The 14,216-nt window shown below is 47.3% G+C and overlaps 1 protein-coding gene across 1 annotated transcript in view; it reads right to left on the bottom strand.

Moving 5' to 3' along the window:
• LOC116946572 (keratinocyte-associated protein 3-like) overlaps window positions 1–14,216 on the bottom strand; it is a 51,160-nt gene that overhangs the window by 27,716 nt on the left and 9,228 nt on the right. Inside the window, exon 2 of the mRNA XM_032961600.2 lies at window positions 12,188–12,372. Within this exon, the coding sequence (XP_032817491.2) occupies window positions 12,188–12,372 (185 nt within the window). The remainder of the gene's footprint in view (window positions 1–12,187; window positions 12,373–14,216) is intronic.

Here is a 14,216-nt window from a genome sequence, read left to right as displayed (position 1 = left end):
GGGCCCCGAATTGAGGCAATTAACGTCACCGCGGGGGGTCGTATCGTGCCAGGTCTACTCGGTGCGCATCTACAAGGTGAGAGCCGCACACGGCTTCTGGTGCTGGAGGGAGAATGTCTCGCCGCACTCGCCGTGAACACGGCACCACCGCAACCAGACGGAGCGCAACGCGAACCGAGCATCACCACCCCCCCAACCCACCCCCTCACCCCACTCCCGCCAACAAGCGAGATTTAGGGCAGATTCGTACCTCCTAGCACAATTTATCCTCAGCATTCACCGCGATACCGCCCTGAGTGACACCCCAACCTTATCATTACAGTGATTACAGTGACCGTGCTCAATCACTCCGAGCATTTCATTTTTGCGGCTCCTGATGGCGCAGGGGAGTCCTTGAACGTAACCCTTCAAAGTATCCAAACACAGACTTCATGCATCGTCAAATATTTGAGGAATAAGGTATATCAGAACGGTAGCACAGCACAAATGCGAAGGCCCACCAAGGATCGTGAGATCCCAAAGCCATTTATTGTATCGGATATATTTGAAATTACAAGGCTTCTTGCTCATGATCTGTTATTGTCATTGGAATCCAGAATGCCCTGTCATCGTGCTACCTTTTTTGCACATTATGTTTACGCATCCATTATTTTCATGGCCAGGAGGAAGAGTAGTGGAGACCCAGTAGTCCCATTGGAAAATAAATCCGATTGCCAGCCGTGGCTAACTTCAGTGGAGTTTTATACCTGCGCTGGTACTGGGCCCTCCTCCTGCTTCACCAAAAACCACACTGACCGGCATCGTGAAGTACTGTCCAACAACCACCATGACCCATACGGTGTGGAAAGGACTTCATCCAGCAGGGGATTGACAAAGGGTAGCAATAGTTATTATTTATGACTTATGGTATTCATCGCTGGCATCAGTCGGTCAAAGTATAATGTAAAAGAAATATTTTTCAAGGCTGGTGCCTTGGTCTGAGTGAGTTTTTACGGCAAACGTTTACAGATCAACTACAAGGAATGTACGACTTGAGCACTGGCACAGGAAAACGGGTATTCCATAGTTTTGCCAACTTAAATACTAAGAAGTCCATGTAGAGGTTTTAAGCAGACCAAGTTTTAAAGCCCAAACATGCATGACAGAGTTGCATAAATGCATTTTTTGCTGCAGGAAAAACTTTAAATATTTGGCTGGGTGGTGCGGTGGTTACATGGTGGGTGCCTCGCACTTTGAAAGTGCACTTTAAAATCCCTGTGTGGTGTCGATCAGCCAGTCAAGCAAATACGACCAGTGAGCACCATTTCAATGAAAATCAATAATGATTGCCCCCCCTGTGGGCACTGGCTGCTGCAATAGGAATGTGGAATTTCCACATCTGGCTTCGGGGTTGCAAAAAAGAAGATGAGCACGCTCCCTCCTGGCGTGAGCGGAACGCACTTTGATGCTTTTAAAACCCAAATGACCGCATTCGCGGTGGGAGCACAAACACAAACCACATAAACACCACCTCCCTTAACGTCACCTGTTATGTCCTAACATGGCAACTGCCTGCCCAAAATATTTGGTACTACTTCACATGTATGAATGTATGTATTTATCACGTAGTTTGTTATCTTAAAGCCCGTTGCCAATCCATTGCTCAAGGACTTCACATGCCATGTCGGTCACGTGGCTTGTTTGACCATACTTGACGATGCGGGTTGGAGATGGCAAATTGATTGTGAGATTCTCAATCAAGGCCAGTCACTGACGTTACCCATTATCGGGAATCAAACTCAGGGTCGCCGGAATTATCATGCAGCGCATCAACTACCGCGTAACCATTCCCTGCACGATAGAAAGACAAAGATCCCCGCATCTAGCCTCATACACGGTATGGTGCGCACAAGCAGGTGACGAGGCCAGAAGGCCGAGCCATCTTTGTCTCCCCAGTGCTGAGTGCACGTGTTATGCAATGTAAGTTTGTGCGTGCGAGAGCAATGCCCAACAATGCCCAACTAAAGTCCATAAATCACCGAGCTGGCAGACGAAGAGGGTCGTTACTGCCGCAGTTTATGGCGCGGGCTCCACTTCAATTTCATTACGAAAGTTGACGCGGCAATCAATTACTTGGAGCCGTGCAGAACATCCCGGACGATTCGAGATAAACAAGTTTCGACCGTGCATTCCGGACAGCGCATGTGTCAGGCACAATTGTCGACCTCCGCTAAATCGCGAAACAAAGGGAAAACCAGAATGGCTGCTCCACTGGGCAACGTGTCCTTTGTTTAGTTGGGTGGAGGCCACTTCAGAATCATCCTCGTTATTACAAGGGAAACCCGTGCTTCCGTGATTATGCGTTAGTCACCAAAATAATAATATAAATGGCAGATGTTTATCCAGTAAAAACTCAACGAGTTCCAATACTCTTTTGCAACAAGGTCATGCACATTGGGTGAGTTGTTTTGCATGTGGAGGGAAATAGGGTACCTGGACAAAAACCATCACGCATACAAGCGGCAAATTCTCAATGTTCCGTACAGATGGGTTCACCAACTTGCTCAACGCTCACCATTCCAATCACAAATACATAACACTACATTCACCATCCCCATTGCTAACACGTAACACTACGCTCACCGCCCCCACCGCTAACATGTAACACTATGCTCACGACCTCCATGATAAACACTTAAAAAGAGGAATGTAAATATTCATCATCTCATGAATTAAAATCTACTCTTACATTCACTCTACACGCACAGGACATACGTTTTTGTACCTTGGTAAAAACTTGTTTTTCTCGTCTATGCCGCCATCCACTGGTTGCTAGTTGTCTGAACTAGCAACCAGTGGACTAGGGCATAGACGATGCAAAACGCGTGTATAATAATTGATCATTTCCAATGTGTGCCAATTACATGCCAATGCTGCCATGGACAAACAAGACGGAACAAAAGGAGACTGTGCAAACACCCAGAAAAAAGGAATCAATTCTTGAATGAAATTGTGGTGCCAAACGGTGACGCTGTGGGGGACGGTGAAACGTGACATGTCTAATGCCTGATAAAACAGAAATATAATTGGCTGACATTATGGGCAATGGCCCCAACTCCGGCTGATGAAACATTAGCCCTCTATGCTAATGATGACACTAATGAGGCGTTTGCGTCTCTGCTTCTACGCTGATACTCAATGCCGTAAGCCATGTCGTGGTTTGGAAATCAAAATTCGGGTCACGAAACAACTAATTTCACTCCTTGGTACGTGTAGAATTTACAGACGAATCCACAGAATCTGCGCCGCTGGAACAATTTTCAGAGGAATCCACGGAATCTGCACTGCGATAAAAAAAATAAAACCTACACTGTTAAAATAATCGATTTTCAATACAGGTAGTTCCATGCAGCATTTGATTCTCATAGATCGATTTTAAATGATGGGTGATTACACATCCATGAGGGCCCTTTGATTTTAAAACGTTTTGCCTTTCTCATAATTAAGACTTAAATTGCGTTATCGGCATCACGTTCCGAGGCTGAAACATGTCTATTAGAAATCACCTCAACAGTGAAAGTGCAACACCTTGTGCGAGGGAAAGGCACTGGAAGAAGACGCGACGACTGACATGGCAAAAAATGGAAGTCCTCACAATAGTCTTAAACCACACGAGAGGCACACTTTTTACATGGTCGGCTAACAATGTCTGTCGCACGATAATCAATAGTAAACATTTCATTTTCAAGAGATGTAATATGCCGAAAGAAAGCAAACCAACACATTTACCGAGACGTCTTTGGTGCAGCCATTGGTGCCTGGGCTGAAAGCATTAACCACCCACCACACTTGGGATCCCAATTTAATCATGGGCGGCTCAAAGCTGCATATGAATTACGGATCTCAGCGGTGCTTGCTCAGTTCTCTGATGTGACATAAGTCCCTCATGAGCCACCAGGCCACCTCCCGTTTATTGTTAATTTTGACGGTGACTCAGGTTTCCCATTCAAAACAAACAACTTAGCTCGAGGAGCTCTCCACTGGTTCAATAAAGGGCAGCTCATTAAACTGCGCTGACATCACAGGGCTGCAACAACACCCTTGCGCCTCACGCCCTCGGAATTCTTCAACAATTCGAGCCGCTCAATCAAAGCTTGAGCTTATCCGTGCTGCCCCGCACGCGCGTGAAATTTCAACGCGGGTCGCTCTTATCTGGGAAGCCGCCGGAAATCGATGAAATCAACGGGCGGGGGTCATGAGATAAGTTTGTGAGGTGCCCGGCGTTGGTGCGGGGGGGGGAGGGACACATTCCCATGACCTCACGTCCACGGCTGAAAAATGAAAACGTCCATCACGGCACGCGCAACGTTTCCTCTACGCGCGCAAAAAATTGATGCGCAATTTACAATGAATTTTCTCCAATTTCTAGACAAATTAGACCGCGGGGAAAAAAAAAAGTAAAAGGTCAAGGGAGTGGATTCTTTTTTTTTGCATCCAATTTCCACGGCGGGATTTTTATTATCATAATGTCGCGGTTTGCTGAGAAAATTACAAGGTCCACAAGCATGGTGCTTTTCCGCAGCCGTGATCATGTGCCAGTTCTTCCAGTTGTAATTATGGCTAAATTATTATCGCTCACGAAACACTATTATCACTTTAAGAAACCCATTATAGCACCCGCACGTCAAATTGTCCCCATGCTCAGGTGCTCCTTGGCCACTGTCCCCTCTCATGTCAGCCGCATAAATGCAAGAGTGTTTCCTCCACACCCCCACCCCACTTAGGATGCATGGCCCAGTTCCCTTTATTTGAAGAACTGTCACATTTGAGTGGGGGGGGGAGGGGCAGCTGAAGAAAACCAACACTGCGAGGGGACACCACCTACAGATTTGTTTATGCAGATTGATCATCAGCAGGGGTCGGCAATCAAAGTAGCAAGAAGCGAAAATTTGTGTTCGAATTCGGTAAAAATAACACATTTCAACAGCCACAATCAATGCATGTGAATATGAGACGGTGGTCCTTAATAAATAATGTCGCGAAGCAGTCCCTGAAGAGCTACATGTGGCTCTTGAGCCGCAGGTTGCCGAACCCTGCCCAGCAGCCTACTTGCTTTACTCCAAGAATGACGGCAAATCAAAGTCTGCAAACCCCCACCACCCAAAGCGTTCTATTCTAAGGGTACGGTCGACAGCACCGCTGTACATGTCCGCCCGTGCGAAGGACAGAACGTCGTCCGGAGGGAGAACGTGGAACGGGCTGCATAGGCAGCGGCACGAGAGGCGGCGCTGAGCGGGTCTCTCCACGTGAGTGCCCCCCGGGGTCACTGCACACAAATCGCAGCCCCCGTACCACCACCTTAAGCAATGGTCGCTGGTCACAATGCGCGAGAACTCGGCTGAAAGAAAAAAACTCATAGACGTCCCGCTGATTACTTAATTGTGCCTCGCTCGCGTTAATCCGACTTAATCAAGTCTGGAATTTGTGAAAATTAATTGCGTTAAAGGTGATGGAAAATTTGAGCCGGGCAAAAAAACATGTGCGTGGTGTTATTGACGTGCTTGCCGTGGCGTCTTTGTGACACATGCCTCACCAAAGACAAAGCTCCTCCATACAGGCTTAACAGACTGTTGGGCAAGTGCTGTTAGCGAGCACCTATGAAGGCCGGCACAGTACACAAGGGGTGGGTGGCCATCACTATGCCAGGCCACTTTTTTCTCCCTAGAGGCAATGTTTACACACTGCACCAGGTACTTAATTTGAGGCCAAGTCGACCTAGGGTTGGACTAGGGCCTGTATAGACAATCGCCACCGGTGTTGGTCACGAGCAGGAATAGAACTTGGGTCACCGGATTCGTAGCGCAGTGCGCTAACCGCTACACTACCGCTTACCACACACAAACACCTCTCCAACACTACCACATGTGCTTCACCACCGCCACTGCAACGTACATCTGACCACTATACGTACACGCCTCCTCATCACCACCACCACAACGGCGCGTCGCTGTGACCACACTATCGACGTCTCACCCGTCGCTCAGAGGCCACCCCTTTGCAAGCCGTGCGGGCACGGGGGTGGGGCAGTGGGGACAGAGATCGATGGAGGGAGGAGAGGTCGTGCATGGCCTTTGTTGCTTGACCCCTGCAGTGATGACAGGCGGCGGAGGACGTTGATCTGTGGTGCTGACAAACGGCACCGTCGTGCGAAGCACCGCTGCTCCGAAGCATCGCGTGCTCAAGCCAATCGGCAGCACTAACCCCCCATCCATCTCTCCGTTCCCATTGCATGGCTCTGGTGCGCCCATTACCACGCCCCCGGGCCCCAATAACAGCCGCGATTGCCGAAAGCGGTGTTTTTTGGGGCGGCAGAGTTTTTCGCTGAAGCACCAACATGGGCGTGCGACGAAATGAGTTTCCGCGCACGCGTGTGCACGCAGCGAGGCTTTTCCAGTGGACATTTGTCGCTGGGTTTGTGAGGATTCATCACTTGAATATCAATTCCTAAACACGGTCATGACACACGCAGTAAATGACGCGTGAAAGAATACACTATTATTGCCCCATGCAAATTCTACGTGAAATATTCCATTATATTCATGATCAGAATGAACAAGAGAGTAAACATGAGATCGTACACACAGTAACAATCAGCTCTGTAATGTCTCATGTGCTTGCTCGTTTGTTTAGTCTCATTCGTACCATGAGGCCAAAGGTTACATTGGCATATAATTTACATATAACCGGTAGAAAACATAACTAACATATTCTTGAGTGCAGGATTCAATTAGGAATCAGCATCTTTATTTATACTGGAGGAATACGATTAGCTATAAAGCTCTTTTTCACAATGCCCAATTCAAGTGCTGTGAACATAATAAACCGTTTTCGTCACCAGGTCAATGAATAATTCGGGGCCGCAACATGGCCCAGCGGTACAGCGTTTGTCGCGCGTTGCAGAGGTTTGCGATTCAAACCCAGCAGCCACCCTGGCTAGTACTGCGGGTGCATTAACTGCCAAAACACGCAGCGTCTGCTTCACAGTAGACGTTAAAAACCCCGTCAAGTCATTCGAAAAGAGTTTACCATTATGTGCTGGCGACGTGGTTCAAATGCGCCAAATTAAATAAACGACCTGAAAATTACTCAATTGGGATTGCACAGCAACGTCGCTCCCTACTGTGAAACACAAGTCTGTAAAATATAGCACCATCGTGAAAGCGTTGCGCGATTCGAATGGCGCAAATACCGCATGTACTATATTATCATCAATCATTACTTGTCCAACGTCCACATTAAGACCATGCAGAGTGAAAACGCTCCCACCCCCAATGAGGCTCTTTTTGTAACTCAGATTATCATCTTAGAACTAAAAACAGACGACCATTAAAAATAGCACCACCTCCTGCAGGCAGGGCTACAAACGTTCACAACCCTCCCGCACCACCCAATGAGGCTTTCTCTGGTTTTGTTGCTGTTGTTGTTGTAAATGACATTACCATTTCAGAACTAAAAAGAGACGAGCATTTAAAATAGCAGAATCTCCTGCAGGCAGCGCTAAAAACGCCGGGACGTACGGGAGTGCGCGCAGTTCGCCGCATCGCCCACGTTCCCGAGCGCGCGCACACGGAAAACATGCCTAACGACTGGAACAGCGCACGAGCGAGCGCTCATCTCTGTTAATCCTCCCAGGTGAGGCGGCCACACCGCAAGCGTGACATCATCGCCAGGTTGCCGTGGCGACGGCCAGCGGGGGGGGGGGGGGGGGGTTGCTAGAGGTCGTCAAACCATGCGAGTGCGGAGCAGGGGGGGGAATCTGCTCGAGCAAGGACAGCGTCCGGGGCAGGAGGCGTCAACCATGAAGAGGACGACGACAACGATGCCGCAACATTTGCGGCAGCTCTCGGTCAGTCATAGCCCTTACGCGCGATGACTGTCCCCATAGCCACATGCCAGATGGAATTTAGATTCACTAAACCAGGAGGGGGGGGGGGTGGGGTACAGGGGGAAATGAAGGACTTTGCTGAAATATTTTTTTGCCGCTTTTTACGCATCCACGGTTCTGAAACTGATCGACCAACGTCTCCGTCCTGTAAACATGCGACAGTCATTCTGGCTCCAGTGAAATCACTCTTTGGCAGCACGAGTTAATTTCTGTAGGAGGTGAAGCCTGCACAAAGCCCGTAACGGCACGTGCAGTTCATCACCGAGATGAGGGAAAAATACATAAACATTTTAATAAAAAAATGTAATACGTAAAATTCCGGGGCTGGCCGCACTGCAGAGGATGTTTCAACGCCTTGGCCAAACTCCACACAGAGGTGAAACCGCCCTGCATGTGAAGCGGCAAACTGCCCAAGCGCAAATAAACCAGCCTGACGGCTATTAACATACAGGATGGTGCAACTCAGGGCAGGCCTTACCCTTTCACATGTGCCCCACAATCACGACCTGCTCTCACCACGTGCCATGTTACGAGGGGGGCGGCTCAGCAACCCCCAACAGAAAGCACAAGCGCCATCTTTCAAGTGATCCGCTTAAAAATAAATATATTAAGCCCCAGCCGCCTCACTTGACCGGTCCACATTTAACGGCGCAAGGGAATGTCACTGGTGCCCCCTTGTGAGCCCACGCATCTTTTATTTTTATTCATCAGAGCCTCAGGGGAAGAGACTGCAGAGCCACGGTGACGCAGAGACCTCCCAACACTCATTATCGGTGCGTGCTCACGCACACTGGGATGCGAGACACGACCCCACTCGGTCATCCTCACGTGCACCAAAGTACAATACGCTGCTGGCCTCCTCAAAACATACAACTACAGCTCTAACCCTATCCTTAGCCCTAACTCTATCCTTAGCGTGATCCCTAGGCCTGGCCTTAACCCTATCTCTAGCCCTATCCTTAGCACTAACTCTATCCTGAGCCTGATCCCCAGCCCTGCCCTTAACCCTATCTCTTGCACTATCCCTATATTTAGCCCTCACTCTATCCTTAGCCAAACCCCAAGACCTATCCCTATAACGATATCCCAAGCACTAACCCTATCCCTCGGCCCCAACCTTATCCCCAGTCTTCAAACTGTCCATCCCCTATTTCCCACACATGATTACATTACGCCCACCCAAATTCGCACTCCTGCCAGATTCTATTAATTAGCCTGAATGCCTGATCTCATCTAATCGGAGAATCTAAGCAAGGTTGAGGCAACAAATTATTCAACCCATCTCTGTGGAGCATCAAACATTACCCCTCATTGTGTGGGTTTTCTCCGAGTACTCAGATTTCCTCCAGTATGCCAAACGCTCATTAAAGTAATGTACAAAAGAGTACTGAGAGTACTGTGATTCCAAGAGCCTTTCCTAGAACATGTAAGGGCACTACCATAATAGTATGACTGTGATTAGCTGCAAGAACCATTATTTGTAGCAGAATTTTTTGCTTTGACAGTATGAAGCAATCCATGCTCAGGTCAACACTCATATGAGTCAAGAGCAGAAACGGAGAATGGTGTAAAATACAAAATACACAAACCACATCCGGCCCACCTTCATTACCTACTTGGCATTTGGAGTGGTTTGGCTTTGCGCCCTTCTCAGCATGTGCCGTTAGAAATAATGATAATACTTACCTATGAGTGTCTCAGTGAGTAGCAAGCCTCTTACTTACCCTGCAATGGGATATTTGACCTATGCCATGAATTAACAATTTACGCATGGGAGGAAACTAGGAGTTTACCTGGAGAAAGCCTACCACACACATACAAGTTACACATTTGTCACACGCACAGATTTCCTTATATTCAGAGGTGGGGGAAACCACAAGTGGGACGGCATCCAAAACTGGCACCAACAACTGCCCAAGCTCTGTAGCCCTAAACCGAGATGTTTGGCCAACTCCAATAATACGCGATTGTACATATGGAAGGAAGCTGGTGTACGCAGAGAAAACCCATGTGAGCGAGGGGACAAAAACCCAATCACCATTAAGATGGAACATATGAAGATTCATCCACTTCCTGTGCTGCCATCTCCTGACAAGCCAAGATATCGTGACCTGGATGACCACGGGAAGTGAGTTTCAAGACATTTGTGTGATCCACCAGCCCTTGCCTCGAAAGTTCTGGGTTGCAGGTATGGGCCACCACTGTCCTGTTATGATGAGATAACACTTAATGCTCCACAGACAAGTAAACCGACCCACTTGCTGTACTCCAATGCCCTGGTCAATTCTCAGCCCGGTGGGTTTGGAAGCTTCGCAAATCTACGTTATCCACCAATCCTCCCCTTCAAATAGCCAGATCGCACGCGTGCACCACGGCACCTGGTTCAGAGTCTTTGACGTCTCCTTTGATAATGCAACCGCAAAAATAAATTACCTGGCGGTTGAAATTGTGAATAGAATCATCGGCCTGCTGCTTGAGGTTGACCCCTGGTGATGGCTAACACCGCAGGTGGAGTGATATCTGGACCAGTCCTGGGTACCCATTTTACCAACCGGCACTGTGCAGTGGACACCTACGGGCTATCTGCCCTTGGATCGTCGTGGTGATGATGACTGTGGTTAAACAAACCCCCCATTAAAGAAAGCTTCAACTCATATTTAAGTTTTATATGTACTTTCTTTTCCCAGGTGAGAACTCAAAGGACCAGTATAGTCTTCATTTGCTGTAGAGGGTGATGATTGCTTTACAAAATCCCAAATTAATAATTTGCGAGTATTTTTTTTTACTTGGCAAAATTCGGACACTTAACAGTGGCACACAATGGCCTACTCTTACGAATGGCGTCATGTGATCTTAACGCCCTGCGTACCCATAAGTACTCCTTTATACCCCCGCATGATGTATCCTCACATGTGCTCCTGTGTCCTCCTGTATACCCCTGTATCTTCCTGTGTACTAATTGTGTGCTTCTGTATCCTCCCGTGTGATAACCTTCTCTTGTATTCTCCTGTATACTCATGCATGTTCCTGTGTACTCCTATGTACTTCTGCATTTTCCAGTGTGCTACATTTTACACGCTTTCTATTAACTCACTCTGTTGTTGTTGTATCCTCAAATCTTGTAACTCAATTTTAACCCACTTCCAAATGTGGTATCGACTGCAAACTTGGTATACTTATGTCATACTGATGACAATACTATATTCTATCATAAAAAAATGTTTTAAACAAACTTTTAGTTTCGCCTTGGGTCTAATTGTCCACGGTCAACTGACGTTGGCTGTAAATCACCACGGTCCCTTACGTTATGGCAAGCATCGGGGCCACTTCCTGGAGTCGTGGAGTTCTTCCATTACTAGTAGGGTACATTATGATACCTCCTTTGCCAGTAGCAAGATATAGTAATAGGTTTTAACCCTTTTATCTGGCACCAAAACTGACGCCTTTATACAAGGGATCATGTTTGCAATAACCACAACACAAGCAGTCAAGATGCAAACAAAAAGAGACAACTGTCCTTGAAATTGATTGGTCTTTTTATTTGCATTTTGACTGCTTGTGTTGTGGTTATTGCAAACATGATCCCTTGTATAAAGGTGTCAGTTTTGGTGCCAGATAAAAGGGTAAAAACCTATTACTATATCTTGCTACTGGCAAAGGAGGTCTCATAATGTAAATGCTTACCCCGCGCTCTCAATACTCTGATAGTGCGCTGTTTTTGAGTTGTATGCCTTTTGGCGTCATCTGGTCCAACACCAGTGGAGACTAGGCTCTAAGAAAAGCCGTCTTGGGTGTGGGACAATCAATTTCAAGGACAGTGCATATCATTATCAGAGTTGTCTCTTTTTGTTTGCATTTTGACTGCTTGCGTTGTGGTTATTGCAAACATGATCCCTTGTATAAAGGTGTCAGTTTTGGTGCCAGATAAAAGGGTAAAAACCTATTACTAGTAGTGTACATTTCATTAAAGCGTGTTAAAAAAAAAGGTTTTTTAAATATTACTTATTCCTCCGGTGTCCGCTCCTGTGTGCATACATTCCCTCCTGTATCCTATTGTATCCTCATGTGGCCTCCTGTGTAGTCCTGTGTACTCCTGTGTTCTCACGTTTCCTCCTGCGTCCGGCTGTGTGCATGTGCTAGCCTGAGTTGCGTTTTAGTTATATGCATGAGGCACGAGCGCCAATACGTGCGGATGCACATGTCCTTATGTGGTCACGCGTTTCGCGCAAATGCACGTGCTCAAGCCTCTGTGCAAAGCCTCACCATGAGGCCGGAAAACACGGAGGAGAAGTTTCCGGCCTTGTACTCCTGGTTGATGCTGGAGCCGGGCCGCGACACGTGGCGCAGCACCGTGCCGTGCACGATGGCGCCGAAGATGAAGCTCAGGTTGCCGAGCACGATGAGCGCCAGGCCGATGCGCATGAGGCGGATGGAGCCGCGCTGGGCGTCTGTGGGAGTAAGCGACGGGTAGAAAGCGGTGGCCCATTAGCACATGGTGTGGGGGGGCAACACGGGAGCACACAGAAGCACAAAGGATCACATCGGAGAGACATACATAAAGGACAGAGGTCCACACAGGAGGAGGCAGGCAATCAAATGAGCACAGGAATAAACAGGAGCATAGAGGGAGGGATACAAAGCAACCCACTGGAACAAGCAAAAGAGCACAGGAAGCCACAGCGCACAGGACAGAGTAGACATAAATATAGAGCACACAAACACACACAGGAACAAGGGCCCAGAAACACGAACATAGACACACACATGGATCAACATGTACGCACACCAGGACACACATTGAAAAACACACATACCAACACACACACGGGCGCACACACAGGCGCACCACACTTTGCACAATTTTCACGGGCACCCACACTTAATGTTATCAATTTTCCTCTTCAGACTCAAGTCGCAGAACAAGCCAGCTCACGTTTGAACATTCCAAGACCTCCCACTCCACATTCCTTCCACTCAACTAGAAGGTCCATACAACACGTACCGATTACCCAGAGTAAGGATGAGGCCATCACACGGCTGTCATGCAGACTAAGACGGTCATGTTAAACTGATGGTCAGAAAGGATGAAACGGTCCGCTTAGGGCAGCAGGACCAAAGCGCTTGTAGGTTGTCCTCGCGAAGGGTGAAGCTGGTACAGCATTGCCCTATTTGGTAGCAGTTTGTTTAAGTGAGATTGCCAGCATTTTTTTAAGTGCCCACTTTGAGCCTATTTAAGGCCAACGATAAAGAGCAGGCTGCTGTGCACATGTACATTGGAATGAGTTTCAGATTTCCTTTATTTTCAGATCGTTTAGCCCAATTTCAGATTTTATTCTGTACTGTATTTTGAGATATTAATGTATTACATTTTAATTGGTCAAGAATAATAATGGAGTGGGCACCTAAGAAATGGCATGAATCCGCGTGGATGCCCACGGAGGAGTCAGAACGATAAAATCACTTGCCATTTGAGGCTCTAGCAACTTTGATTTTTAAAATGAATAATAAACGCCGTTTAGCCTATTGCAATCATGGCAATAAACAGCTAATATATATACCTTTGATGTAAGTTTTTCGGAGACCTCAACTTGAGCATTACAATGGTTTGAATTTTTGGCCCGATCCTTACCAGGACCAGTTCAAATATCACTCACTACTGATGTTAGCCATGGCCAGCAATCGAACTCCGGTGGCTAGGATAGTGCAGCATGCTAACCGCTACACCCCCCAAAGCTCCCCCCCATTTCATGAAATGCTGGTCAAACATTGCGCAGATGGATCGGCAAATTCCCGCTTTATCAAGCAATTGTCACAAACAATGCACTGCATGAAAATAAAATGAGTATTACAATGATAAATATCTCCCCAATTTATTCCAATAAATGAAGGCAATACCAAAGCCGATCGCGACGGAGCTTTCAGCTCCCCGATAATATTAATTCTCGTCAAAGCAAACGAATGGGCACTCTAAAACGACTTTTAATTAAAAGTCAATGACGACATGGGACCTGCTCAATAACAATAACTCAGAGAGAAGCATCTCCTTACACAACGTGGGCGGGTGGATGCATTTTAACCGCAAATTCTTGTGGCCGAATAGGGAAAATTAGATTACTTCGAGGCTAATTCCTGACGGAGTTAGTGGACCATGAACGCCGCACTAAATGGAAAATCCTTCAAATGTCACCCTAACTAATGGCCAAATGCTGCAATGTCGCTTTTGCTTTATGCGCCACTGAACGTGTCGGTTAGTCTGAAAAATCACCTGGAAGGCAAAAAAAAAGTAATCTTC

This window comes from Petromyzon marinus, chromosome 27 (assembly GCF_048934315.1).
Source record: "Petromyzon marinus isolate PM22_M1 ecotype Great Lakes invasive population chromosome 27, UKy_Petmar_22M1.pri1.0, whole genome shotgun sequence".
NCBI classification, from domain to species: Eukaryota; Metazoa; Chordata; class Hyperoartia; order Petromyzontiformes; family Petromyzontidae; genus Petromyzon; species Petromyzon marinus.
Note: the sequence above shows the minus strand (reverse complement) of the source record. Positions and strands in the feature narration are given on the sequence as shown.